A 27,670-nucleotide genomic window follows, 5' to 3' on the forward strand; every position below is an offset into this window, starting at 1 on the left:
ATATCCTTACTCAACCTTGGGTTCCCTATCACCAGCTTCCTTGTCCCCTTCTGCCTTCTGGCCCTTGTCACTGGACTCCTGTACCTCGTTAGTCTCGTTTGGTTTTACGGGGCTGTCCACTTCCAGGCTGAACAGTGAACCTCAGAGGTAAGTTCACCACTGAGCTAAAAGGGTGTCTGGGGGCCATACTCTCGAGGTTTCTCCAGTCTCCTTTAGGCCAATAAATCTGGTCTGGAAAAGACAGTCTTTTTAACAAATGGTACTGGCAAAACTGGATGTTCATCTGCAAAAAAATAAAACAGGACCCACACCTTACACCATACACAAAAACTAATTCAAAATGGATCAAAGACCTAAATATAAAGCTAAAAACTATAAAGTTCATAGAAGAAAAAACGGGATCAATACTAGAGGCCCTAGTACATGGCATTAACAGGACACAAACCATAACTAACAACACACAAACTCCAGAAGATAAGCTAGATAACTGGGGTCTTCTAAAAATTAAACACTTATGCTCATCAAAAGATTTCACCAAAAGAGTAAAAAGAGAATCTACAAACTGGGGGGAAAAAATTGGCTATTATAAATCCTACAAAGGTCTAATATCTAAAATCTACAGGAAAATCGAACACCTCTACAACAAAAAGACAATTAATCCAGTTAAAAAATGGACAAAGGAAATGAACAGACACTTCACCAAAGAAGACATTCAAGCGGCTAACACACACATGAGGAAATGCTTGCAGTCGCTAGCCATTAGAGAAATGCAAATCAGAACCACAATGAGATACCATCTCACCCCAGCATTACTGGCACGAGTCAATAAAACAGAAAATAACAAATGTTGGAGAGGCCGCAGGGAGATTGGGACTCTTAGCACTGCTGGTGGGAATGCAAAATGATACAACCATTTTGGAAAACAATATAGTGATTCCTTAGAAAGCTAGAAATAGAAATACTATATGATCCAGCAATTCCACCACTAGGAATATATCTTAGAGAAATAACAGTCGTCACACGAATAGACATATGCACACTATGTTCATTGCAGCATTGTTCACAGTAGCAAAAAGATGGAAACAACCCAGATGCCCATCAACAGATGAATGGATAAACCAACTGTGGTACATACACACAATGGAGTACTATGCAACGATGAAGAACAATGATGAATCTGCGAAGCATCTCACAACATGGATGAATCTGAAGGGCATTATGCTGAGTGAAATAAGTCAATCACAAAAGGACAAATATTGTATGAGACTACTACTATAAAAAGTCATGAGAAGGTTTACACACGCAAAAAAAAACAAAACAATCTCTGATAGTTAAGAGAGAGGGTAGGGGTGGAGATGGAAAAACACTAAATAGACAATAGGTAAGTGGTAACTGTGGTGAAGGGTAAGACAGTACACAATACTGAGAAAGCCAGCACAGCTTGTATAAGGCAAGGTCACGGAAGCTCTGTAGACACATCCAAACTCCCTGAGGGACCTAATGGCTGGGCTGAGGGCTGTAGGGACCATGGTCTCAGGGAACATCTAGCTCAACTGGCATAACATAGTTTATAAATAAAATGTTCTACATTCTACCCTGTGAATCGCATCTGGAGTCTTAAAAGCCTGTGAGTGGCCATCTAAGATACTCCACTGGTCTCACCCCTGCGGGAGCAAGGAATACTGAAGAAAACTAAAGATACGAGGGAAAGATTATTCCAAAGGACTAATGGTCCACAGCTACCCCAGCCTCCACCAGACTAAGTCCAGTACCACTAGATGGTGCCGGGCTACCACCACTGACTGCTCTGACAGGGATCACAACAGAGGGTCCTGGACAGAGTTGGAGAAATATGTAGAACAAAATTCTCACTCAAAAAAAAAGACCAGACTTCTGGCCTGACAGAGACTTGAGGAACTTGAGAGTATGGCCCCCGGACACCCTTTTAGCTCAGTAATGAAGTCACTCCTGAGGTTCACCGTTCAGCCAAAGATTAGACAGCCCCATAAAACAAAACGAGACTAAAGGTGCACACCAGCCCAGGCGCAAGGACTAGAAGGCAGTAGGGGACAGGAAAGCTGGTAATAGGGCACCCAATGTCGAGAAAGGAGAGTGTTGACATGTCGTGGGGTTGTTAACCAATGTCATGAAACAATATGTGTACTAATTGTTTAATGAGAAGCTAGTTCGCTCTGTAAACCTACATCTAAAGTACAATGAAAAAAAAAATCAAACGACATACTGCATTGGGCAAATCTGCTGCAAAAGATCTCTTTAAAGTGTATGAAACCAAAGATGTCACTTTGAGGCCTGAGGTGTGCCTGACCCAAGCCATGGTATTTTCAGTCCCCTCATATGCATGGACAATGAATAAGGAAGACTGAAGTAGAATTGACACCTTCGAATTATGGTATTGGTGAAGAATATTGAATATACCATGGACTGCCAGAAGAACGAACATATCTGTCTTAGAAGAAGTATAGCCAGAAATCTCCTTAGAAGGGAGGATGGCAAGACTTCGTCTTACATTCTTTGGATGTGTTTTCATGAGGGACTAGTCCCTGGAAAAAGATATCATGCTTGATAAAGTAGAGGGTCAGCAAAAAAGAGGAAGATCCTCAAGGAGATGGATTGACAGGATAGTGAGAATGGCACAGGACCACGCGATGTTTTGTTGTATATAGGGTCACTATAAGTCGGAACCAACTTGATGGCACCTAACAACAACAGCATTTATTGAGTGCTGTCTTTACGCCAGACATTATAACAGACCCTTAGGCATACAACTCAGTTTATCCTCAAATAACCACATGAAATATCCTTACTTAATTACCCCCATTTAACTAACAAGACAACTGAGTCCTAGAGGAGTAAGTAACTTGCCTACTCGCAAGAAAGGAGCCCTGTTGGTACAATGGTTAAAATGCTTGGCTGCTAAACAAAAGTTTAGTGGTTCTAACACACCAGTTACTCCACAGGATAAATGACCTGGCGGTTTGCTCCCATAAAGATTTCAGCCTAGGAAACCCGATGGCGAGGTTCTAGGCTAGCTATGAGTCGGAATTGATTTGACAGCATATAACAACTCAGAAAGAAAGTGGTGGAGTTGCTTTTGAACCCAGATCTTTCTGACTACAAAACCTCTGCTCCAGTCCCATAATTGGTTTGCTTTACCCAAACTTAGATATTTATTTACAGGGTACTGTGTGTTGCATTTATCTTGTATTTTTAATGTGATAATGGTTTCAGCTGTTAGATAGATTTTCATTTGGTGTACTATCACCCAGTGCAGGAAAGTGCTGCTGATGAATATAAAAGTTTTTGTTGGGCATAATAGCTCCCGTTGTAGGAAGGTAGATAATAAATGTTAGTCTTATGGATGGACCATTTAGGCCTATGAATCAATAGGCTCGTGACCTGTTACCAGATGGTTTGAAATAAAGCTCAAGCAGTAACAACTCAAGTCTTTTAAGTAAATTCTGAAATCAATGTGGCTTTTTATAAGGGACTATTTGTTTTCTTCGGAGTCCTGGTGGCGTAGTGGTTAAGAGCTTGTCTGCTAACCAAAAGGTCAGAAGTTTGAATCTACCAGCTGCTCCCTGGAAACCCTGTGAGGCAGTTCTGCTCTGTCCTGTAGGGTCGCTATAAGTCAGAATCGACTCGAAGGCAACAGGTTTGGTTTTTTGGTATTGTTTTCTTTATTCACCAGGGACTGTAAGAGAAATAAAACCTTTGATTCTCAGCCTTCAAGGAGCTTATAATGTATGTATCAAGACATTTTCTGTGAAACTGCTGACCTCAGCATAGTTCCATGAAAGCTGAGAGTGAGAAAAATGTGTGGAAAGTTGACAGATAGAATGATAGATAGTAACTCATGTTTTGAGGAATGGTATAAATAGGATGAGACTTGAGCTTAGAGGCTTCGTCTGTCACGAATTTCTCAACCTTCTTTATTCCTCAGTTGTCTCATTTATAAAGTGGGCCTAGCAAGACTTACCTTACCTGTTTGACTTATTTGGTAAGAATCAAAAGGAGATACTATATGAGGAAAGTGCATTGTCAAAGATAAAGCATTATAAACATAGAAAATACTGTGTTATTGAAGGAAACTATAATTATAAGTCATAACATGCTAATATTTCTCTTTCCATGGTATCTGTGTTCTTTGTTTCACTAGGAGAGTGCCATTCTGCGGTCATTCAAGCAACAGAAGATTTGGATTTATCTAAAGTTCTTCCTTTGGGTCGTCAGCATGGTATCTTAAATAGCCTTGAAATAGTATTGAAGAACATCAGTCATCTGATTAGTGCATACTTACCAAAGATTTTGCAGATATTGCTCTGTATGACAGCAACCGTATCTCACATCCTTGACCAACGAGAAAAGGTGAGAATTTCACTGTGTAGATGCTTTCTTCTTAGGTTAGTATGAGTCTGTGTTTCACTTGGGATTGAGTTAGGTCCTGAATTACTAACATCCTTCCAGGTTAAATCCTTCCAACTTAACCCTTTGTAGGCATCTCTTTAAAACAGTCTTCCATAATATGGGATCTTCGTTGTTATAGGTATTTATAACAAGTAGAAAATACAGATTGTATCGTGTGTACTGAAAAAGGAGACGAAATAGTAAAGAGTGTGGGTCAATTCTGTGTTTTATACTTCTCAGAAGCCAAGTCAGGGGTATTGAGCTAATGTTTCTTAGCCTAGGGCTGTAGGACATCTTTCAACTCTCATTTATCTGGAATGGTTAGAGAAATGAATAGAGCACTGTTACCATCATCCTTGTTATTTTGAGACGGAGTTACCTGAAGCTCTTTGAAGGGTAAATGCTTACCTACCATGAATGCAAAGTTTTGAATAAAGATAAGCAGCAAGATTAGACAAGACAAGCCAGCTGGCCACCTGCCAAGAGGCTTTACAAGGTGGTACTCAGGAAATATTTCTTGAATTGTATCAAAGCAATATATTTATGTTCTGTTGAAACAAGCTATGTGGACATAAGTACACTCTTTGAAGTTTAGGGGAACTTAACATCTTTATGGACTGAAGGCTTCTTAAAGAAAGTAGGACTTGAAGTGAAGACCCAGGCTCTTGATTTCTGCTGATGACTCTGAGTTAATGACAGATAGGCACAGTTTTAATTTGGCAGAAATTCATTTCATTTGATTTATGGATATGTCCAGTAAACTGCCTCTCATATATCGTGGTTATATGTGAGAATTGCCAGCCAAACCTTCTTGCCACTTTTTTCGCATATTTATGGATAGGAATCTTCTTTGGTAATGAAGTCATGCTCTCTGATCACCAAGATCCAGAGATTTAGAGCACACCCTCCATTTTGGTCAGCACTGTTTTTTCTCTTCGTCATTCTTTCATTCATTCCTTCAACAAATACTGAGTTCCTACTATGTGTCAGGCACTGTTACAGGCACTGGAGATTCAGCAGAAACCAAAACAAACAAAAATTCCTGTCTATTCATTCAACAACTGTTATTGAGCACGTACTATGTGCCAGACATTGTTCTGTGTGGGGAATGGACATGTAAGGACTGAGTATCATGGGGAAAAAAATAATGAATGAATACACAAATGAGTAGCTGTGTAATTTCAGATGGCAGTAAGTTCTGAGAAGAAATTAAATTGAGGGGACCCCTTTGCAGATCTCTAACACTCAGGTTTCTGTACCTCTTGATCTCAGACTTCCAACTTCATCTCCTCGTGACAGGGAGATTGGTGGGCTCTAACTGAGCTCTTCCTCCCTGCACTAAGGCCTTAAAACTCCAGGTAGTAAGCTGGGGAAAATGTGTGGCTCACCTCATTTGTTTCTCCTCTTCCAGGGATCACTGTCCTCTGCAGCCTGATGTACAATCTCTGGAAATGATTCTTGCATATATTTTGTTCAGCTTTTTAGTTGCTAGAGAGAGAAGGATAAATCTGCTCCTTGTTACTCCATCTTGACTGGAAACAAAAACTACCATAAAGGAGCAGGCAGAACAGTCCTCAGAGTAACACAAGACTGGGAGTAGTTCATGTTCTCAACAGCCAGAGTAGAAAACTTACAGTACACTGGGCATCAGGAACAGTACTCAGAAGGGTATTGCCTCAGTAAACCAGAAAGAAAAAAAAAACAGTTACCCTGTAGCCAGTTCTGACTCATGGTGACCCCATGTGTGTCAAAGTAGAACTGTGCTCCATAGGGTTTTCATTAGCTGGTATTTTAGAGATAGATCTCCAGGCCTTTCTTCTGAGGTGCCTCTGGGTAGACTCAGACTTCCAACCTTTCGGTTAGCAGCCTAGTGTATTATTCGTTTGCACCAGCCAGGGACACCACTGCCTCAGTAACACCAAAAATAACCCAAACCCATTGCCATCGAGTCAATTCCAACTCATAGCGACTCAATAGGACGGAGTAGAACTGCCCTATAGGGTTTCCAAGGAGCACCTGGTAGATTCAAACTGCCAACCATTTGGTTAGCAGCCATAGGTCTTAACCATTGCGCCACCAGGGCTCAATTGCCTCAGTACTTGAGCCAGATTTGCCCTAAAATAAAGGCTGCTCTGGTCCTACTTACCCACTGAAAAAAAAAAAAAAAACACAGCTGTTGAGTCCATTCCGACTCATAGCAACCCCGTAGGGTTTCCAAGGCTGTAAATCTTTACAGAAGCAGACTGCCACATCTTTCTCCTGCAGAGCAGCTGGTGGTTTCAAGCTGCCGACCTTTCGGTCCGCAGTCAAGTGCTTTAACCACTGCGCCACCAAGGCTCCTTAACAAAGCTTTAAAAGATCAGACTTTTTCCAAGTAAGTTAACTGCATCCCAGTACAAAGCTCAAAAACTTTTAAATGATTTAAATGAACAACATGAAGTTAACAATGTCTGACATCCAATCAAATATTACCAAGCATGCGAAGGAGGCAAATTTGACCCATACTGAGGAGAAGAATCAGTGGATAGAAGCAGACCCAGAAATAGCACAGATGATAGAATTAGACAAGGACATTGAAAAAGCTATTATAAATACACTCCCTGTGTTCAAGAAAGTAGAGGAAAACATGACCATGTTAAGGAGAGAGAAAGAAGGTATAAAATATTTAAAATAAAAGGAGATAATACAGTAGTGGCCAGGATGGAGGTAGATAGATGCAGCTTTTACTAAGGTGGTCATGGTCCTCTCTAAAGAGGTGATATTTGAGCTTACATCTACCCTCTGAATTTTTGGTTAACCTAGAAGTTACTCAGTAATGCGGTGTTACTGTCAGGTCAGCAATCAGTAACTTAAAAGATCATTTATGTAGTTTCACAGTTCATTAGTTAGTGAGGTGTTAAGCTTATTGACAGATAGGAGCTTCTTTTTTTTTTTTTAATTCTTGAGTAAGTCCAAGGAATTCCTCGAGGTGCTGTTATGAATTATTGCACAATAATATTGCTTAAGTGAGTTAAAGTGCTACATTTGTGTGTTTAAGCGAAGTTATACATTTACTTTTTATCTATTTTTCCAGTCTTTCAGGGCATTGACTGACACCGAAATATGTATCATGAAAGTTGTTGCTGGGTTTTATTGTTGATGGTTTTTTTTTTTTTTTTTTTTTGGTGCATTTAAACAAGAGGAAGGAGCCCTGGTGGTACAGTGGTTAAAGCACTCAGCTGTTAACTGAAAGGTCGGTGGTTCAAACCCACTAGCCACTCCGCAGGAGAAAGATGTGGCAGTCTGCTTCCACAAAGATTTACAGCCTTGGAAACCCTATGGGGCAGTTCTACTCTGTCCTATAGGGTTGCTATGAGTTGGAATCCAATCAGTGTCAAGGGGCTTGGTTTTGGGGGGGTTTTAAGCAAGAGGTGCATTAGGTACATTTACAAAAAGTAACTCCTCCAGAAATAAAAGACTTCTACAGTTGCCTGTTTTCAGAGGTTTTCTCCAGTTTATTCAACAGTTATAAACTGGGCAACTGGCATGTGGATACAAAAGTGAACAAAATGTATAGATACTAGTAGAATGGGGAGTAGGGGCAGGGTGGTGGTGGGTCTTATTTGATGTCATGTTCGGTAATAGTAGTTTATTTTCTTGCAGGAATCATAATACCATGTTTCCAGATATCAGTAATAGTCTTTATCTTTCACCAGTGGTTATACAGCTGATAATGAAGTGTTACCAGGAGAACTAAAGCAGAACAGAATGACTTGTAACTGTGTCACCTTCTTATGCTTGCCTGTTATGTCTTCTGTGCCTGCAACTTGTCAAAGAGATTATTAGCTAAACATAGATGGTAGAAATGTGGTATGTAAGAGTGCATGATTCATCAGACACAGCAAATTGGTGGCATCCTTGTTCATACTTGTTTGAATTAAAAGTGTTCTGTTTCAAATTCAAATACCACTGCTTTTTATCAGGGGATGAGATTTTCATGGCGAGTAACCTCCACTGAAATCATACTAGTTTTCTTCAGGATATCTTGGCCATGAGACTTGTTATTCACTATATTAGAGTGTTTGTGTTGTCTTCATAAATTTCAAGGTGCTTTTTAGATTTTAATGTAGTTAATAAAGGTCATGTATAAAATGTTTAAAAATCCATAAAAGGTCATATGTATAGGTCATGTGTAAAAATAAGGAGCCAAGGATATTAATCAAGGGGGAAAAAACTAGAGGTTGAATCTTCCCTCCTTTTGTTTGGTTTTTACAACATTCTGTGCTTGTGAGAAATCTCTGAGGCCTTTATTCTGCTTTCTGCCTATCCTAAACCTCTCTGTCCTTTAAGATCCCGTGGAAATTCTGCCTCTTCCATGAAGCTTTACCCTCTCAAGTTTACAGTAACTCCCCCTATCAACGAACTTTAGCACTTTTAGTCTGTCGCAGAAGTTAATGAATTTTCCTTCAGTTAGATTTTAAGTTGAAGTCAGGACCATGGCATTGAACCTGGTTCTAGTCTGAGCCTGAACATATTGGTGGCATATTTGTGATTTCATAGTGCATAGGGAATGAGATGCCAGTGGAAGTGGCAATATCTCTTAATAAAAAAAAAAGTGTGCTGCTAATTCAGACATTGCTTCTGTGCATGAGCAGACACACAGACACACACCTCTTTTTCTTTTTCCAAATGTGAACTGTATACGTTGAGATCCTCCCATGCCTTAATTAAGTCCGCCTCCAATCGACTCGACGGTAATGGGTTTGGTGTTTTGTTTTGTTTTGTTTTTAATTCTTTAACTACACAAACTTTTCCTTTGTATAGAAAGACCATAAATTGTTTAGTCTCCTAGACTAATTTTAACAAGAATAGTTTAAAACTCATTTTAAACAAGGTTAAGTATATATATATGTATAAAAACAGAAATAAGTGAGTTTCATTTGAAATGAAGGTGTGTATATATATGTATATATATGTGCATGTGTATTTATGTATGTTTGTATATATATAGGGTTGCTATGAGTTGAAATCGACTCGACGGCAGTGGGTTTGGTTTTTGGTTTATGTATATATAACATGGAGCCCTAGTGGTACAGTGGTTAAGAACTCAGCTGCTAACCGAAGGGTTGTTAATTCATATCCACCAGCTGCTCCTTGGAAACCGTGTGGGGCAGTTCTACTCCATCCTATAGGGTCACTATGAGTTGGAATCAACTCAACGGCAGTGGGTTTATATGCAATAGGTTTTTTAATATACATATGCATATATGTGTGTGTGTGTGTATATACATATGTATGTGTGTGTTTAAACCCACTGCTGTTTTTTTTTAAATACATATATATATCTATAATAAACCCACTGCCGTTGAGTTGATTCTGACTCATAGCAACCCTATAGACAGACAGACAGATAGATAGATATAAATGTATAAATATAGGTATATAGATATTCTCCCCCCTACCTCAGTCTAAGGCATTGTGATGGCAAAAAGTTTTGTTTTGGTTAGAATGTCTGTTCATGGAAAGAAATCAGGATTTTGTCTGAGACAATTATTTGAGTGAAAAAAGTAAGACAACATAGAATATAAAACAGCTGCTCCAACTGTGATTTAGCTTTTTCCTAAGGACACTCTATTGTGACTTTACTGGGCATTGATAATGGAGCACATCTCACCATTTGATTTTTTTTTCCTAAGCCTCCATTCTATCTTCTTGCTTAAGGAGAAAAGCAATATGACTTGCTCAGTCGGAGTTCCCTAGAGAATCAGATGCAGAGTCAACAGATTTAATAACAGAATTTAGTAACAGAATTTCCAGTTTGATTCTTAAGCAGCTGAGCAAGAGTGCCTCCCTGAGGAGTTAGTAAAAAAAAATGATATATATATTTTTAATAGAAAATCCTTGTTTTACAGATACAACTAAGGTTTATTAACCCACTGAAAAATTTAAGACGTCTTGGAATCAAAATGATAACTGATATCTTTTTGGACTGGGAGTCATATCAGTTCAGAACAGAAGAAATCGATGCCGTGTTTCATGGTGCAGTTTGGCCCCAGGTAAACCTTGTTTTCTACAGTCTGCTCAGGCACCTTCTGCTTCTTCCTTTATTATTGCTTCTACCATCCAGACATGAACTTTTGTCCTGGTCTTTTATATCAAGCCTCTCTTTATTTCTGGTAGTTTTAGAACACTTTGCTTCTGTTGTTGTTAGGTGCTGTCAAGTTAATTTCAACTGGTAGGAACCTCATGTAACAGAGTAGAACTGCCCATAGGGTTTTCTAGGCTGTTACCTTTAGCGAGCGGATCGCCTCGTCTTTTTCCTGTGGAGCCCCTGGGTGTGTTTGAACCACTAGCCTCTCAGTTACCAGCCGAGCACTAAAGCGTTGTGCCACCAGGACTCCTTTCTTAGTCTCTACTACCCCTAAAGCTCACGAGCTAGTTTCTGCAGTGCCTAGGTGTTTACACTTAAGACTAACTTGAATGATTTTGCTTCAAGCATGTGTAGCAACTTTTGTAGCACTTCACATAGCATGCTTTTGACAGGCGTGTGGGAGAACAAGCAGGTATTTTTGTTACTTATTTTCTTGGGTTTCTCTGCTTGTAACTATTCTGGTGATGATAACTGGTACACAGGCAGTCTCCAGGATACGAATGTCCGATTTATGGACAACTGTGCTTGAGAAAGGTCTGCCATAAAGCCTATAGTAATGAAAATTTTAATTAAATACAATGGTCTGTAAGTGTTAACTTACATGATCTTTTTTTTTTCCTTTCTATCTGAACTATTTGATGAACATTTCTTTAATTCTTTTTACAGTACTGTATACACACACGCACATTCCCCCTCTCTTTGGTACGGTACCATATGGAGTTACTTTTATTATTACTGTATTATTATTATTATGTAGTATATTATTATGTTTAAAATTTAGTGTATTTGGAAGTGTATCTTAAGTGTTTCATACGCATAGAAAAGTAAAATATATACTGTATACTAAGACTAACTGACGCTAAATCAAAACCATATACATCCATTCCAACTTACCTACAAATTCGACTTAAAGACAGACTTAGGACTGGATCGTGTTCGTAACCTGGGGGCTGCCTGTAGTTACAGCTAAAAGACCATAGGAGAGACTTGATTTTAGGAAAGATTATTTCTGGCTGCTTGAGCTATCAGTCATTTCTGGCCATTTGACACCTAAACTACCTGGTTCTTCTGTTAATGCCTTTCCAGTGTCTAGCACTTCCATGTACCATCTTTGCTATTTTTCCTGTGTGGGCGTTATTTTGAATTCCTAAATTTTTCCTCTGGGTGTCCTTTAATTGTTATCTCTGTCCTTTGGACTTTTATCCTTTGGCGTAGTTTCTGTGCTTCTTCTGCTTTTTAGTTTTTGTTTTTTTCCTGTTCTTCTGTATATGTTTTTATTTTGTATTCTGTTTTATTGTGTCTCCTAGATCAGCAGGCTTGGATCTGAAAGTCAGTATTCTCCTACTCCTCTGCTGAAGCTAATTAGTATCTGGAGCAGAAATGCAAGGTAAAACTTTTTTTTCCTTTAAAATTTTAAGAAGTGTTTTAAAATTAATCTAGTTTAAACTAGTCTCTTGTTGGATGCCAGCAAGTCATTTTTGACTCATAGTGACCCTGTGTGACAGAGTAGAACTGCCTCATAAGGTTTTCTACGCTGTAATCTTTACAGGAGCAGATTGCCAGATCTTTCTTCTATGGAGCCACTGGGTGGGTTCGAACCGCCAACTTATTGATTAGCAGCCAAGTGCTTAACCCTTGCGCCACTTCCTTAAAACTTGTTTAAGGAACTAATAATATAATTTACAGTCTTTTAATACAATGAAATGCTTTAAGTGCAGTTAAAGAGAATAAAAACCTGTTGCCATCTAGTAGATTCCAAATCAAGGAGCCGCTGGTGGATTTGAACTGCCAAGCCTTTGATTGGCAGCTGGGCTCTTCACCTCTGCACCACCAGGGCTCCAAAGAGAATACGGCAGCTGAGTTAAGAAAATAAGAGAATAAGGCAGCTGAATTAAGGTGTGGAAAGATCTCCAGATACATGGTTTAAAGAAAACTGTTGTTGTTGTTGTTGTTGTTAGGTGCTGTTGTGTCGATTCTGACTCATAGCGACCTTACGTGTGATAGAATGAAATGTTGCCTGGTCCTCCGCCAGCCTCACAACCATTCCTGTGTTTCAGCCAATTGTTGCAGCCACTGTGTTAATCCATTTTTTTTTTTTTCTTCTTTTTTTATTGTACTTCAGGTGAAGGCTTACAGAACAAATAGTTCCTCATGAAATAGTAGTACACATATTGTTTTATGACATTGGTTAACAACCCCACAACATGTCAACCCTCTAACTTCTCAACCTTTTTTTTTTTTTTTTGTGAAAATGCACATAGCCAAAGATACACCATTTCAAAAATTTCTACATGCACAGTTCAGTGACATTGACTACGCTCTTCCAATTGTGCTGTTATTCTCACTTAAGATGAAGGCTTACAGAACAAAATAGTTTCTCATTTAACAGTTACTACAAATGTTGCCCTCTGACAATGGTTAACAATCTCACAACACATCAACAATATCCTTACTCAACCTTGAGTTCCCTATCACCAGCTTCCTTGTCCCCTTCTGCCTTCTGGCCCTTGTCACTGGACTACTGTACCTCGTTAGTCTCATTTGGTTTTACGGGGCTGTCCACTCCCAGGCTGAACGGTGAACCTCAGAGATAACTTCACCACTGAGCTGAAAGGGTGTCTGGGGGCCATACTTTTGGGGTTTCTCCAGTCTCTTTTAGGCCAGTAAATCTGGTCTTTTTTTGTGTGTGTGTGAGTTAGAATTATGTTCTACATCCTTCTCCAGCTCTGTCCAGAACCCTCTGTTGTGATCCTGGTCAGAGCAGCCAGTGGTGGGAGCCGGGCACCATCTAGCTGTACTGGACTCAGTTTGGTGGAGGCCTTGGTAGCTGTGGGACAATTAGTCCTTCGGACTAATCTTTTCCTTGTATCCTGTTCTCTTCATTCTCCCTTGCTCCCAAAGGGATGAGACCAGTGGAGTATCTTAGATGGCCACTCACAGGCTTTTAAGACCCCAGACACTACTCACCAAGGTAGAATGCAGAGCATTGTCTTTATAAGCTGTGTCACGCCAATTGAGCTAGATGTTCCCCGAGACCATGGTCACCACAGCCCTCCGCCCAGCAATATTAATCCATTTTTAAAGAAAAATGCAGGTTGCTAAACAATATGTATAATATGGTCCATTAAAAAATTGTGTGTGTTTGAAATGAAATAGAACATGTCCAGAAGGATGTATGAGTAACTGTTAACAGTGGTTACTATAGCAAGTTGAGGCTTGGGTGGGCCAGTGGGAGAAAGGGAAACATTTTTTTTGTTGTTGTGTACTTTAGATGAAGGTTTACAGAACAAACTAGTTTCTCATTAAACAGTTAGTATACATATTGTTTTATGACATTGGTTAACAACCCCACAACATGTCAGCACTCTCGGAAAGGGAAACTATTCATGGTACATCTTTGGCAGTGTTTGATTTACAATAGTAATAATGATATATTACTTAAAAATTAAGGGTAGATCCAAGCAGCCTTTTACAGTTTATTGTAAGTTAAAATTGTATAGTATGTGTCACCAAAGCTAATACATTTTTTGCTATTTTTCCAGTTTCATTAAAACTTAAAAGTTAGAAGTATTGGAATAAGTAGGGATATTCTTTCAATGTGTATTAATTACATCAGCAGCTTGATTTGGCCTGGCAAAGGGAGAGAATATTGAGAGGGAAAAACAGAATGTGAAACATACCAGATAGTTATATTATCACATAAACATTACTGGTTCTGCTTGCTTGCTTAAAAATCAAAGCTGATTTGTAATTGGCATTCTTTTACCCAATTCCTACTTAAAATCATAAAAATTTCACAGGCTTTCTAGATTCTCTAGACCATTTCTTTTATTCTTTGTGAAACTACATCTAAACATACATATAGCTATCCTGGTCATCAGTATCCTTTTGAGTACTTATGAACTGTTTATAGAACCTTCAATTTCTGATGGTTCAGAGATACTATGTTACAGATAAAGTGTATATTTACTGAACACTGTGGAAATTTTATGTATATTGTTTATCTAAATTGTGGAAACACACTTAAGTTTGTTCTGACCTGTTTTGAAGAGTGGAAGGTAGAATAAAAGAATAAGTTTTATTTTCAATTCAGTGATGTTAAAATTTTGGCATTGGTTTTTACAAAATTGGCATTATACTGTATAACTAGCTTTTGATTGTTTTTTCATGTATCATTATATCCTGAACATTCTCCCATACCATTAAATAGTCTTCAAAAACCTATAAATAAGTAAGCCAAGACAAGCAATGTGAACTGGGACTGTACTAGGTCACTCTTTGAGTAGCTATTCTGGTTCTGTCATGATCAGCCCTACATGGCTTGATGTCTTCTCTGAGCTCTTTCTACTCCCGTAAGGAGTGTGGTATCAGGTTCCATTGTTCAAGAAGGAGTTTGGTCACTTTGGGGTTGCACTTGATTTGAACGGGCTAAGATTTTGCCAGCAGCTGAAAACAGCTTTCATACTTTTTCTGCTTAAAAATATTTAAAGGCAACATATAGCATATTATTCAGAGCACAGGCTCTGAAGCCACACAAACCTAGCTTCAAATCCTAGCACCACGGTGTGTTCTTTGGCAAAGTTGGCCTCTCTGAGCATCAGTTTCACCACCTGTAAAATGGAAATAATAACAGTACCTACCTCGTTGAAATGAGAGATAATATATCTAAAATATCCTGCTTGTGCCTGCCCATACTCATCCCAAAAAACCAAGCCTGTTGCTGTGTCAAGTCAATTCCAACCCTGTATGTTATAGAGTAGAACTGAGCTCCACAGAGTTTTTGGCTGTAATCTTTACAGAAGCAGATCACCAGGCCATTCTTTTGTGGCACCACTGGGTGGGCTCGAACTGCCAACCTTTTGGTTATTAGCTGAGCAAAAACCACCCAGGGACCTCTGCCCATACTATTTGCCCAATGTTTGTTGGACAGAAAGATGTATAAATATAACCTCTTAGAACTTTTCTGTCAGTTCGTTGGTGCCAAGCATGTTAAAGTGCTTAAGCTCTTTTTCAGGTCATGATGAATTGATACAGCCAATCTCTGAATTTTTCCAATTTGTCCCCCCTACTGATTGTTAGCATTGAGTCTCTGGCTGTAAAGCAAGTGCTAGCTGCCCTTGGCTGGAAAACCTCTGTGTTGGCTGCCCTTGTTGGTGTGTTATTGCTGGGCGGGGACGTTTGTACCTTTTGTGTGAGTCTTTCAGTATTGGGGGTTGAATTCATTCCCCCAAGCCCCCATGACAGATGATCCTTATCTCTGAATGTTGCACATCCTGATACAACAAATGTTCCTTTGGCCTGCACTTCTAATTCCCATGTTGCCGTGAATTCGTTTTTAGTTGAATGTCTAAGCATTCCCATTCTAAAAGGCTTATTGAAAAATAGCCTGTCTTCCGAAAGTTCCTTTTGGGGAAGGCTTAGACTTTGGAGTAAGATTTGGTTCACGTCTCAGCTCTACCACTTATTAGCTCCACAGCTTACAGTTTCCTCATCTGTAATGTGAGAATAATGATACTACCTCATAGAGATGTTATGAGGATTAAATGAGAAATATACATAAAGTGACTAAATATCATAATGTTTGTAAGATGCTTAGAATTATTATCCATCAAATTTTAGATTTTAAAGTATTGCCCTTTTGAGTAATTTTCTGTGAAGTAATGTTTATATGTGTGTGCATGTATACGCATATACAGTGAAACCTGTGAGAGCTGGAATTTGGTGGAAAATAATTTTCCTTCTCTGACAGGTTTCTGCCTTACGTTCTGGCTTTCGCAGGTTTTACTGTGTGAATACGTGCACACAAACACATATGCACACGCACCTGTGTGTGTATTTGTTAAGTTTAGTATAAAAATTCATATGGAACATTTTTTAGAAATAAATGTCTTGAGAAATAAGATGATTATTTCAATATTTTTCCTGCAGATACTTCCCTTTCCTGGCTAAACAGAAACCCGGGAACCCAGAGTGTGATATTTTGACCAATGTTTTTGCAATTCTCTCAGCAAAGAATCTCTCCGAAGCCACAGCTAGTATTGTAATGGAAATAGCTGATGACCTTCTTACCCTTCCAGATTTTGAGCCCACAGAAACAGTTTTGAGCTTGCCAGTAACAGGATGTGAATACACTGACGTAGCAGAAAATGCAGATGGTATGTGTGCTGCACAAAGCAAATGATTCTTAGGCTTCTGAGCTAGCTGCTTGTTCCCTCTGAACAGAAAAGGTCAATAGAATTTGACTCTTAATAGCCTATGCTTATAGTGTTCTTTTCTCTGGAAATTAATACTAATGTATATAAACTGACTTTTCTTTGTAGTAGTAGGAATTAAGATTATCTACTTTCTGGGAGGTTTCACCAATCCTCCAGGAAGTTGTCAAATGTGTCTCTGAATTTTTCCTACCACATTGTCCCAACATTTCCTTTACTACTACCAAAACTGGTTTAAGTAAAGCCTCATGGGGTTTCTCTTACACATTCTTAGCTAGTGATACAGCTATTTTGATTCAGAAGAAAGTAATTTTTAGAGTTGAAATTTAATTACATTTTTATAGTAGTTGAGTGCTTTTTTTTAACCTGTCATTATGAAGATACAATTATGGTTTAAGAGAGTAGTTTCTTAAAATCAAAACATTAATCACTATCTATTTCAGAGTCTATCACGATAGGAGGAAGATTAATTCTACCTCATGTACCTGTAATTCTTCAGTATCTCAGAAAAACTACAATAAGTGCAGAAAAGGTGAAAAAGAAAAAAAATAGGACACAAGTCAGCAAGGAACTTGGTATTCTTTCAAAGTAAGTGACATATTGGTACTTTAAAAAAAATAATATTACCACCCATGGTTTTAGTTTTTTCAAAAAATTGTAACTCATGGTTGTAAAAAGCTAAAAAGGTTTTCGGTAATTTAAATGCCCTTCACTTTTAAGTTCGTGTAGAATCTTGTTTCTCTGCTGCAGTATTTCTTAGAAACCTTTTATGGTGTCTGCTTTCATTTAATTATATTAAAAGGAACAGACTTCTCAAAATTCTACCATAGACTAATAGATTTGCTCCTTTAGCTTTTGCAAATTTTGTTTAAAGTTTTGAGTTGTGTGAGATCCCACAATTTTTTTTTTTTTTTTTAGCTTAATTGATAAAAATAATTAATTAAAAAGAGCCTATTTGTTTATCTTTTTAAGAGTCAGGAAGGTCTTGCAAGGGTTTTCGAAGAGTCTGTTTGGCAATAGGTCCAGTAATATGTAATTGTGATTCCTGTAAAGGGCAAGGTTGGTAATCCTGAATGCAGGAGATGATCCTAGCTTAAACTTTAAATTGACTGGTTGGCTTAGTTGTTGAAAATTGATTTTTTCTGCTGTTTTCAGCAACAAGAAGAAGGTTATATTAGAACCATCCCAGAATTTTTTGCTATGTCTTTTATACTATTTTCTTTTTAAGCTACATAGAATGGGAAACCACGCCAAATGCACTCGTTAAATTTCATCACAGGCAGTGTGGTAGTGAAAAACTGATGAGAGATTGGGCACCAGGAAGACCAGGGTTTAAAAGGTCTACTCTACCATTTACTGGCCACGTGACATCAATTTCTTAAGAGTCTCCATTTCCTCTGGGCAAAGTGGAGCTAATCACACCTTTACTGCAAGGCTGTTGTAGGAATTATATTGGTATACTCTACATAAAGCACTTAAATAATAGTCTCAGCTCTTAGAAAAATATGTTTTCTTTGCAAAAAAATAACGTCAGGTTGTAGTACTATAATATATGGCACTATAGCGGTATAAACCACTTCTACCATCACATACTGCAAAAGTCATAACAGTAATAGCCATAAGCCTAATATTGGAGAGAAATAAGAGTGAGTACTGGTAAATAATTGAATTAAACTTTTTCTACATGCACACATACTTAAGACTTCTGTACATTAGAATGTTAAAACTGTGCCTTTAGTCACTGATTTTTTTTATAATAAGTTTGACTTCTTAGGTAGATACTCTTTAATTGCATATCTTCCTTACAAATCAGTTTTTTCCTTCTTTAGGATCAGCAAGTTTATGAAAGACAGAGAACAGAGTTCTTTGCTCATTACACTTCTCCTTCCTTTCCTCCACCGTGCCAATATTGCTCAGGTACAAATTCGTTTACTTTGTCTTTGACGTGGCACTTTATCACTGGGTTTATTTGTGAGCAGTACTTTTATTAGTTAGATTCTATAATGCATTTGTCCCAAAGAACTTAAAAGAGTTATACAGAAATGTGAAGTGGAAAATGGAGGGGAGAATTGGAGTGGAGGTGGGTGTTAGATTTTGTGTCGTCAACTACCACAACAGGAGAAGTGTTCAGACCTCTTTCTTTGTTTAACCCTCTAATTCATTTCAGGGTTTGTTTATTTTTTTCTTTGACTGTAATCAATAACAACTCTAGAACCCAAGAAGTACATTGCATAATTTTAAATGTGGACCACAATGACAAAACTTGAATGAAAAGTCAGACTGTTCTAATATTCAGACATAGCTAACAGTTCTGGTATGATTTTCAAATCCTAGTTTAGACCTGAGTAGAAGAATCCTCCAGTGGCTCAGGCTCATTTAGAAGGCCTCAGTAGCTACACTGAGCATCTCTTACCACTTAGTAATTCAGTTTAAAAGACCACCATCTGATGACAACCGCAAGTGTCTATTTTTCTTCACCAAGCTTATTTTGTTGGCTCTTTTTTACCAGACAGTAGATAAAATTACGTTGTAAAACCATGCATATTCTCTGTTAGAATGAAAAGAAGAAACTGCTGTCGACATTAGTGTGGGTTTGATGTTAAATTAAAATGCTAAGTACAAGTTTATGAAATAATTTTGCAATTAGCACCATTTCTTATCCTTCATTGTTGTCTATGCTGTAATGAAGTATAAGTTAACTAGTTTTATAAATGACTGAAATAGGATTTCTCTTAATTTTTCTTCTTAAGGAGACAGAGGTTGATATTCTGGTGACGGTACAAAACTTGTTAAAACATTGCTCGGACCCTACAAGCTTCCTCAAGCCTCTCTCAAGACTATTCTCAGTTATTAAGAACAAGTTGTCGAGACAATTGCTTTGTGCAGTCTTCCAGGTCTGTAATAATTATTTTGACCCCAAATCATCCCTTTCCTTAGGTGCATATTAGTAGCTTTCTTGGTGCCAATATGGTGTTTCTGTATGTATTTGTGTGGTGACAGGAGGAGGGCATAAAAATTAGTTTTATTCATTAATAATATAGTGCTTTCTTTCCGTGTAGAGTCTTTCTGATTTTGAGAGTGGATTAAAGTATATTACTGATGTTGTCAAGGTAAGAAAGAAAGTTTTTTTCTCTTTTGCTTCAAAAGTTTTATCGTTTATGTTTAACTTATATACACCTTCATTTATATGGTTTTAATGGTATTTTTGTAGCTTAATGCCTTCGATCAAAGACATCTTGATGATATCAACTTTGATGTTCGCTTCTCAACGTTCCAGACCATCTCGTCTTATGTTAAAGAAATGCAAACTGTGGATGTGAATTACCTAATTCCGATTATGCATAATTGTTTCTATAATCTGGAGGTAGGTCTTTATAGCAAAAAAATTATGAATCGTTTTTGATTGTTTTGATAATACAACTTAATTTCTCCAAGGGTGTTTTTGTTTTGCTTTGTTCTGTTCTTTTTTTTTGAGAGGGTATAAGGGTTTTAGTACAAAAATTTTTTAGTTGAAGAATTTTTTGTTTGGTCAAGAATGTATTGTTATTCTCATGATTCAAAAAGCAGATTTTTCAAATAAAATAATATATGTGGAAGCAGTTTAAAAAGTCAAAAAAAGTTATGTGTTAGAATAGAAAGTAGATTAATGGTTGCCAGGGGCTACAATAAGTGAGGAACAGGAGTGACTGCTAATGGATACAGGGTTTCTTTTTGGGTATGATAAAAATATTCTGGAATTAGAAAACGGTGATGGTTGCACGCCTTGTGACTATTCTGAAAACCACTGAAATGTATACTTTAAAAAAGGTGATTTTTATGGTATGTGAATTTTATCTTGATAAAATAGTTGTGTGACTATATTATTTGCAAGTTTGCCCTTTTTTATTGAAGACACGGTAGAAATAAAGGGATTTGGACTATTTGAGTGTCATGCTGCTGAATTGAAATAAAAACGCAAAATGGAAAAAATAAAACCCATGTAGTGGCATCAATAATCTCTTGTGGCATTTTATAGTTATTCATCTGATATTAAGGACCCTTAGTTTGGGGCTCAGTCTTAATCTATCATGTCAAATTTCAACATAAGGAATTCAGAATCACCACCTGGTTGACTTGAGTTGGTAACACCTTTGCTGTACTTACTGCCTGTCTTCCTCAAACCAGACACTAGAGCCACTAACCAGAATTATACAAGCCAACTCTCACCCATTTTCAGTGATGATGACCTGAAACTGATTGTTGAAAACTGGTGTTCGTGAACCTCTTATTCTGTTTGCTTTGGGAAGTATAACTTAAAAGTACATTTTACGGTACTTTCTGAAATTAAGTGGTACTTCTCAGTAAGCATGATTTTTCAAAGTCATTTATTACATTACTCACAAGCTACATTTGGTTCTTCCTGAGGTTTGAAGTACTTGTACATTTCTGAGTAGTGACTTTCGTACAGAGCAATGGTAAATTTTTATAACCACTCTCTCATTGGGAAGTAATGTTACATTTTATAGTTATTACACAGAATAATTTGTTTATTCCTATTTCTAGTTAGGAGACATGTCTTTAAGTGATAACGCCAGTGTGTGCTTGATGAGTATCATCAAAAGGCTAGCTGCCTTGAACTTCACAGAGAAAGAATATCGAGAAATCATTCATCGTTCACTCCTGGAGAAATTGAGAAAAGGGTTGAAGAGCCAGACAGAGGTAATAAGATTTGCAGTTGTAACTTTGTCTTTAAAGTATTACTATCTGAGAGGTTTTTAGTTTTCTTTTTTGTTGTTTTTTGTTTCGTTTTTATCATTCCACTTTGTTTGGTAGAAAAGCAGTCAGGCTTAGTACATTTAATCAAAATACTTCATTGTGAAAATAATTCACCAAACTTTTAATGATGTAGTCTGAGTGGATAGGAAAGTAGTCACTTTTGATTTTATATAGTTATGATTTGACTTTTTTACAAAAAAATTAATGTTTTTTTCGGTGTTTTTTTTTTTTTGTATTATCTAGGAAGAAAATTGCTAATTTGTTTTAAAATTAATAAAAACATTTCTCAACTTGGTATTTGTAGAGCATTCAACAGGATTATACCACACTGCTTTCCTGTTTAATTCAAACCTTTCCAGATCAACCAGAATTTAAAGACTTGGTACAGCTTACTGATTACCATGATCCAGAAATGGACTTCTTTGAGAACATGAAGCACATTCAGGTAAAAGACAATTCTGCTTTCTTCCTGCCTGCATGATAAGTGTTTCAACCAATTCTGCCTCATTTAGAAAGGCTTTTTTTTTTTTTTTAAACCAAAAAGTGTAAAGCTTCCCATACCAGGGTCTTCATGATCATCATCACATTTGCAGATAAGATGATCACTTCCTGGGGTCTCATTTCTTTGGTGCTGGGGTCTCATTTCTTTGGTGCTATCACAAGCCACAGTTGATAATAGTGTCACATTTCTCTGCCTTTTTCTAAAAAATTTAAATGCTTTAGAATCCATTGTTACACAAATGTTATGGATGATATCTCTGGAAGCAAATCCACAGGTGTTTGCTCATGTAACACCTGGACTGTATTTCACTTCTTTAATCTTTCATGGAAAAATAACATGATACTGAAATGCAGCTGGTTGTAGGTGAGATTTTTTAGTAACTAATTCATATTTTCTCTAACTCATAGATTCACAGAAGAGCACGAGCCCTGAAGAAACTGGCAAAACAACTAATGGAAGGCAAAATTGTGCTATCTTCTAAATCTCTTCAGAATTACATCATGCCTTATGCCATGACTCCAATTTTTGATGAGAAGATGCTCAAGGTAGGGCATTAAATCTAGACACCAGTAAGCTTCTACTCATACCATGACACACTTTTCTAAAATGTAGATGTGGTTGGTGGCATCCATATTGATGCTATCACAATAATTAGAGACTTAGAATAGTTCTAAAGCCCTTAGAGCTGTGCCTGCCACAGTAAATGCTATATAAATGGTGGCTATAAGCAATTGTTTATAGCATTACTGTTGTAAACTCACAAAAGGCTAGCCACAAAATATTCTCTCTTCCAGAAATCATCACATTACCAAGATGGCATACTTTTATTTTTGTATCATAGGAACTTAGTTCTAGTCAACTCCACTAATCAGCAGAATTATTGTTTTCCCAAGTGACTCATAAGAAAAGACAATAGCTCAATTTCTCGAGCATTATACCAGGTATCAGTTACTATTCCAGATACTTTACATATGTAACATAACTTCATTCTCACAACAGCTCAACCCTATGGGGTAGGAACTGGTCTTACCACTATTTTACAAGAAAATAAACTGAGAATAAGTGAAGTTATATAATTTTCTCGAAGACAGAGTCAGAGCTGGTATTGGAACTCAGGGCTATCTTAACCATTATACTACACAGTGCCTGGAACAATGCTTGGCATATGGTAAAAGTAAATATTTATTGAGTAAATGGATGTGAAAGACCATATTAAAGGATCTCAGAAATTGGAGTCTAATAGAGGTAATATCAGGGCTTGTGACTTGAATTTATTCTGTATTGATTACATAGCCTTGTGCAATGATAGGTTTCCTCTGTTTCAAGATACAGGCAGTCCCCAGGTTACGAACATCTAACTTAATGGACAATTCATACTTACGAACAGACTGCCATAAAGCCTATTGTATTAAAAATTTAAGTTAAACACAGTGGTTCATAATAACAGGCATACACACTACTTTTGTGACACTCATGAAAACACTGCATGGTTTAAAAGTGTTTCTTAAGTGTTTTATATGCATAGAAAGGTAAAATGTATACTATATATTAAGACAAATATTTCACTGATGCTAAATAAAAACTGTACATACCTGTTCCAAATTACCTACAAATTCGACTTAAAGACAGACTTAGGAACAGATCTTGTTTGTAACCCAGGAACTACCTGTATTCAAAAATATTTAAAAGAATTATCTATGTAAATAAAAATATGCTCCTTAAATTCCAGTTGAAAAAGCCAGGGTTTGATGGAAGTAAAATAGGAAAGAGGCATAGATGGAAAAAAATAATTTATACTTAGGTTTGATTGGTGTTAACATAGTATATCTTTTTCTAACCTTTTACTTTTAACCTATTTGTGACTTTACATTTAAAGTTAGTTTCTTGTAGGAAGCATATAGTTGAGTTTTGCTTTTTTTAATCCAATCTGATAATCTCTGCTTTTAATTAGGTATTTAGACCATTTACATTTAATATGATTATTAATATGGTTGGGTTTAAATCTATGCTCTTCATATTTATTTTCCATTTGTTCTCTTTTTCCTCTTCCTCCTACTGGATTAAATATTTTTATGATTTTACTTTATCTCTTCTGATTTCTTAGCTATCATTTGCTATTTTGGTCATACATTTTACCTCTGGTAGTTTTAAACTCCGTAGTACCTTGTTGTTGTTTTTGCTTTAAATAGTCAATTATCTTTTAAAGAGATCTTTAAAAATAAAAGAACGGTCTTTTATATTTGCTCACATATTTATAATCACTGATATTCTTCTTTACGTAGATCCAAATAGCCATCTGCTATCATTTTCCTTTTGACAGAGAACTTTCTTTAAATTTCTTGTAGTAAAGGTCTGCTGGTAATGAATTCTTTCAGGTTTTCTTTGTGTTTTTCTTGTCTTTGTTTTTGAAAGATACTGTTTCTAGGTATAGAATTCTATACAGTCTTTGGGTCTTTTATTTTTTTATTTCATTAGAGCAAAAGATGTTACTGTCTTCTGGCTTGTATTATTTCCAATGAGAAGTCATTGTTATCTCTGTTCCTTTGAATGTAATGTGTCTTTTTTATTTTTCTGACTGTCTTTAAGATTTTCTGTTTATCATTGGTCTTAATATAATGTGCCTTAGTGTAATTTCGATCACGTTTCTTGTACTTGGGGTTTGTTGAGCTTCTCAGGTCTGTAGATTTGTAGTTTTCATCCAACTTGGAAATTTTCAGCCATTATTTCTTAAAATATATTTTTGGGCCCCTTCCTTGCCGTTAGAGGCTCTATTTTATACTACACTATTTGAAGTTGTCCCTTAACTCACTGAGGCCCTTTTTTTTTTTTCCCTGTTTTATTTGTTTCTATTCTCGTGTCTTCAAGTTCATTAATCGTTTCTTCTGTGGTGTCAGGGAAAAACAATCAAACCCACTGCTGTCGAGTCGATTCCAACTCATAGTGACCCTACAGGACAAAGCAGAACTGCCCCATCAAGTTTCCAAAGCTGTAAATCTTATGGAAGCGAGTGATCAGCAATTATAGAAAGGAAAGAATGCCCAAACTATACTCAGTTTTCTCCCGCTCTGCAGTGTCTAACTTACTGTTAATCCTGTTCAGTGCATTTTCCCTCTCAGACATTGTCTTTTTCATCTCTAGAAGTTAGATCTGTTTTTTTTTTTTTTTTATATCTTTCATGTCTCTCCTTAGCATGCTCATACTTTACTCTCCCTTCCTGATCATATGAAATATAGTTATATGGGTTGTTTTAATGTCTTTGTCTCCTAACTCCATCATCCATGTCATTTCTGGGTCTGTTTCTATTGATTGATTTTTCTGCCTGTTATAGATATTTTTCTGCTTTGCATACCTGGTAATTTTTATTAGACGACAGACATTGTGAATTTTACTTTGTCGGGTACTGGGTGCATTTGTATTCCTTTAATATTCCCAAGAGTTGTTCTTGGATGCAGTTAGGCTACTTGTAAATAGTCTGATCTTTTTGAGGCTTGCTTTTACACTTTGTTAGGCAAATCCAGAGTAGCCATTAGCCTAGGACTAATTTGTCCCTACAGTGGAGGCACTACTCTTCTGAGTACCTGAACACCCAGTGCCGTATGTATTTTTCACTCCGGCTGATAGGAACATTAGCAGCCCTGTATAATCTTTGTTGATTGTTTTACCTGTTCCTTTATGGTAGTTCTTTCTTCTGTCTCTTCCTTACTCACATGTACTGATCAGTAATCAGCTGAAGATTCTAGTTCTCCTATTTGAACAGCTTTCTTCTCTCTGGTACTCTGCTCTGTGAACTGTCATGGCCTCTTCAAATACTCAACTCAGGGAGACACTGGGCTCTGTTTGGGTTCCCCTCCTTCTCCTGTGACCACACAGTAACCTAGGTACTGTATTTTCACACAAAGAATACACGCCTTCTACATTTCTTTGCCAACCACACCCTCCCCCTGTGAGGTATTTTCATAAGCACGCGATGCAGTTTTTTTTTTTTACAGCAACTTGCAAAAAAAAAATTGGCATAGCGGCGCTTATAAAAATATCTCGTGGGGGAGGGCGTGGTTTGCAAAGGTAAAAGACACTTGTTATTTGCCTAAAAATACAGTAATCATAAGGCTCACCTCATTTGTTTCCCTTCTCTCAGGGATCACTGTACTATACTGTTTGATATTTAAAGTTTGAAAACTTATTTCATATGTTTTGTCTAATTTTCTAGTTTAAGGTATGAGATTAAATCCAGTCCCTGTTCTCCATCATGGCTGAACAAGCATTGCACTTTAAAGTGCTGAGCAGTGCAATCTATAGTTTACTTTGGCATTTATCACCTTTTACATGTTGAATTTACTTCATTCACTGTAGTCTTGAAATTGTACCCATCAAAGCGGTCTGAGTGATAAAGAGTTCAGAATATCACAGTATTCTTTAAAGGGTGGTGTCCTTCTTTTGATGGACGGCATCTTTTCCTAGGGTGATGGTGGTGGTGGTTGTTATTTGCCATCGAGTTGATTTCTACTTCTGGGGTTAGGGGAAAAAAATGAGTATAGTTTGGGCATTCTTTCCTTTCTATCATTGCTGATCACCTGCTGTCTAAGCTTTTTAATATACTGAGTTAACCTTCTATTTATTAGCAAATATTTATGCAATATTTATGCTCTTGATTTGTTTTACAGCATGAAAATATAACCATTGCTGCCACAGAGGTTATTGGGGCTGTATGTAAACATCTCTGTTGGTCAGCATATATGTATTACTTGAAACATTTCATTCACGTCTTATATACAGGACAGATCAATCAAAAGTTGGGTGTCAGGTATGGTCAGACTTCTTTCTTTTGTTTTCTTTTGTTTTAAAAATGTAATTTTTAAACTATTTCCTAACTTAGTCTTTTTATAGTCTCTGTTTTTACCCTGTATTAATGAAGTTATGCTAATGCTTGTTAAAGTCAAAAATACCTAGAACTTAAGAAAAAAAATTATAATGTCTAGAAGTCTTTAAATTCCCTCTCTGAATGATACTGTGTCCTTTTAATAGTCAAATGATATTAACAATCAAATGAAAATTTCTATGTCCTTTTTTTCTTTTTCCATAGTTTGCTAGTAATAGTGTTAGAAGCGTTCCACTTTGACCACAAAACTCTCGAAGAACAAATGGGGAAAATTCAGAGTGAAGAAAGTAAGTTTTGAAAACTTTCTTAAACTGGTTTTCCCTCTTCTTGGATAATTTATGATCATGAATGAAAGATGGCAAAATTCAACTTCTTCCCTTTTTCTGCTCTTATAATAGTGACCAGTGAATGAGTTAAATGGAAGTTCAAAAGAATGTTTTGAGTATTCTTGTAAAACCTTATGTAACTATAGAGAAGGCCAGTCTAAATTGTATTAGTGAAAAAAATCTGTGGTGTAGATTATTTACATAGAAATCCACTTTTATCACCTTAGTGTGTAGAAAGAGCATTAAGTAATGAATATAAGAAATTACAAGAAAGGGAATAATAAAAATTAGAGAAAAAATTAATGAGGTATAAAATAGATACAATAGAGAGGATCAACAAAGCTAAAATTAGATATTTGAAAAGGTTAAATTGGCAAACCTCTGACAAGAATGATCAATGGAAAAAGAAGCATAATAAACAATATTAGGGATGAAAATGGACAT

General features: G+C 36.9%; 1 protein-coding gene across 2 annotated transcripts in view; it reads left to right on the forward strand.

Moving 5' to 3' along the window:
• UTP20 (UTP20 small subunit processome component) overlaps positions 1-27,670 on the forward strand; it is a 123,390-nt gene that overhangs the window by 62,265 nt on the left and 33,455 nt on the right. For both annotated transcript variants that reach the window (XM_023728952.1, XM_023728953.1), the window contains exons 27-40: positions 4,178-4,386; positions 10,317-10,460; positions 11,863-11,942; positions 16,484-16,710; positions 17,211-17,355; positions 18,597-18,684; positions 19,518-19,661; positions 19,827-19,877; positions 19,979-20,131; positions 21,310-21,465; positions 21,827-21,967; positions 22,432-22,569; positions 26,686-26,825; positions 27,105-27,187. In XM_023728952.1, coding sequence (XP_023584720.1) covers positions 4,178-4,386; positions 10,317-10,460; positions 11,863-11,942; positions 16,484-16,710; positions 17,211-17,355; positions 18,597-18,684; positions 19,518-19,661; positions 19,827-19,877; positions 19,979-20,131; positions 21,310-21,465; positions 21,827-21,967; positions 22,432-22,569; positions 26,686-26,825; positions 27,105-27,187 — 1,899 coding nt within the window. The remainder of the gene's footprint in view (positions 1-4,177; positions 4,387-10,316; positions 10,461-11,862; positions 11,943-16,483; positions 16,711-17,210; positions 17,356-18,596; positions 18,685-19,517; positions 19,662-19,826; positions 19,878-19,978; positions 20,132-21,309; positions 21,466-21,826; positions 21,968-22,431; positions 22,570-26,685; positions 26,826-27,104; positions 27,188-27,670) is intronic.

Source organism: Trichechus manatus, unplaced genomic scaffold (assembly GCF_000243295.1).
Source record: "Trichechus manatus latirostris isolate Lorelei unplaced genomic scaffold, TriManLat1.0 scaffold00027, whole genome shotgun sequence".
NCBI classification, from domain to species: domain Eukaryota; kingdom Metazoa; phylum Chordata; class Mammalia; order Sirenia; family Trichechidae; genus Trichechus; species Trichechus manatus.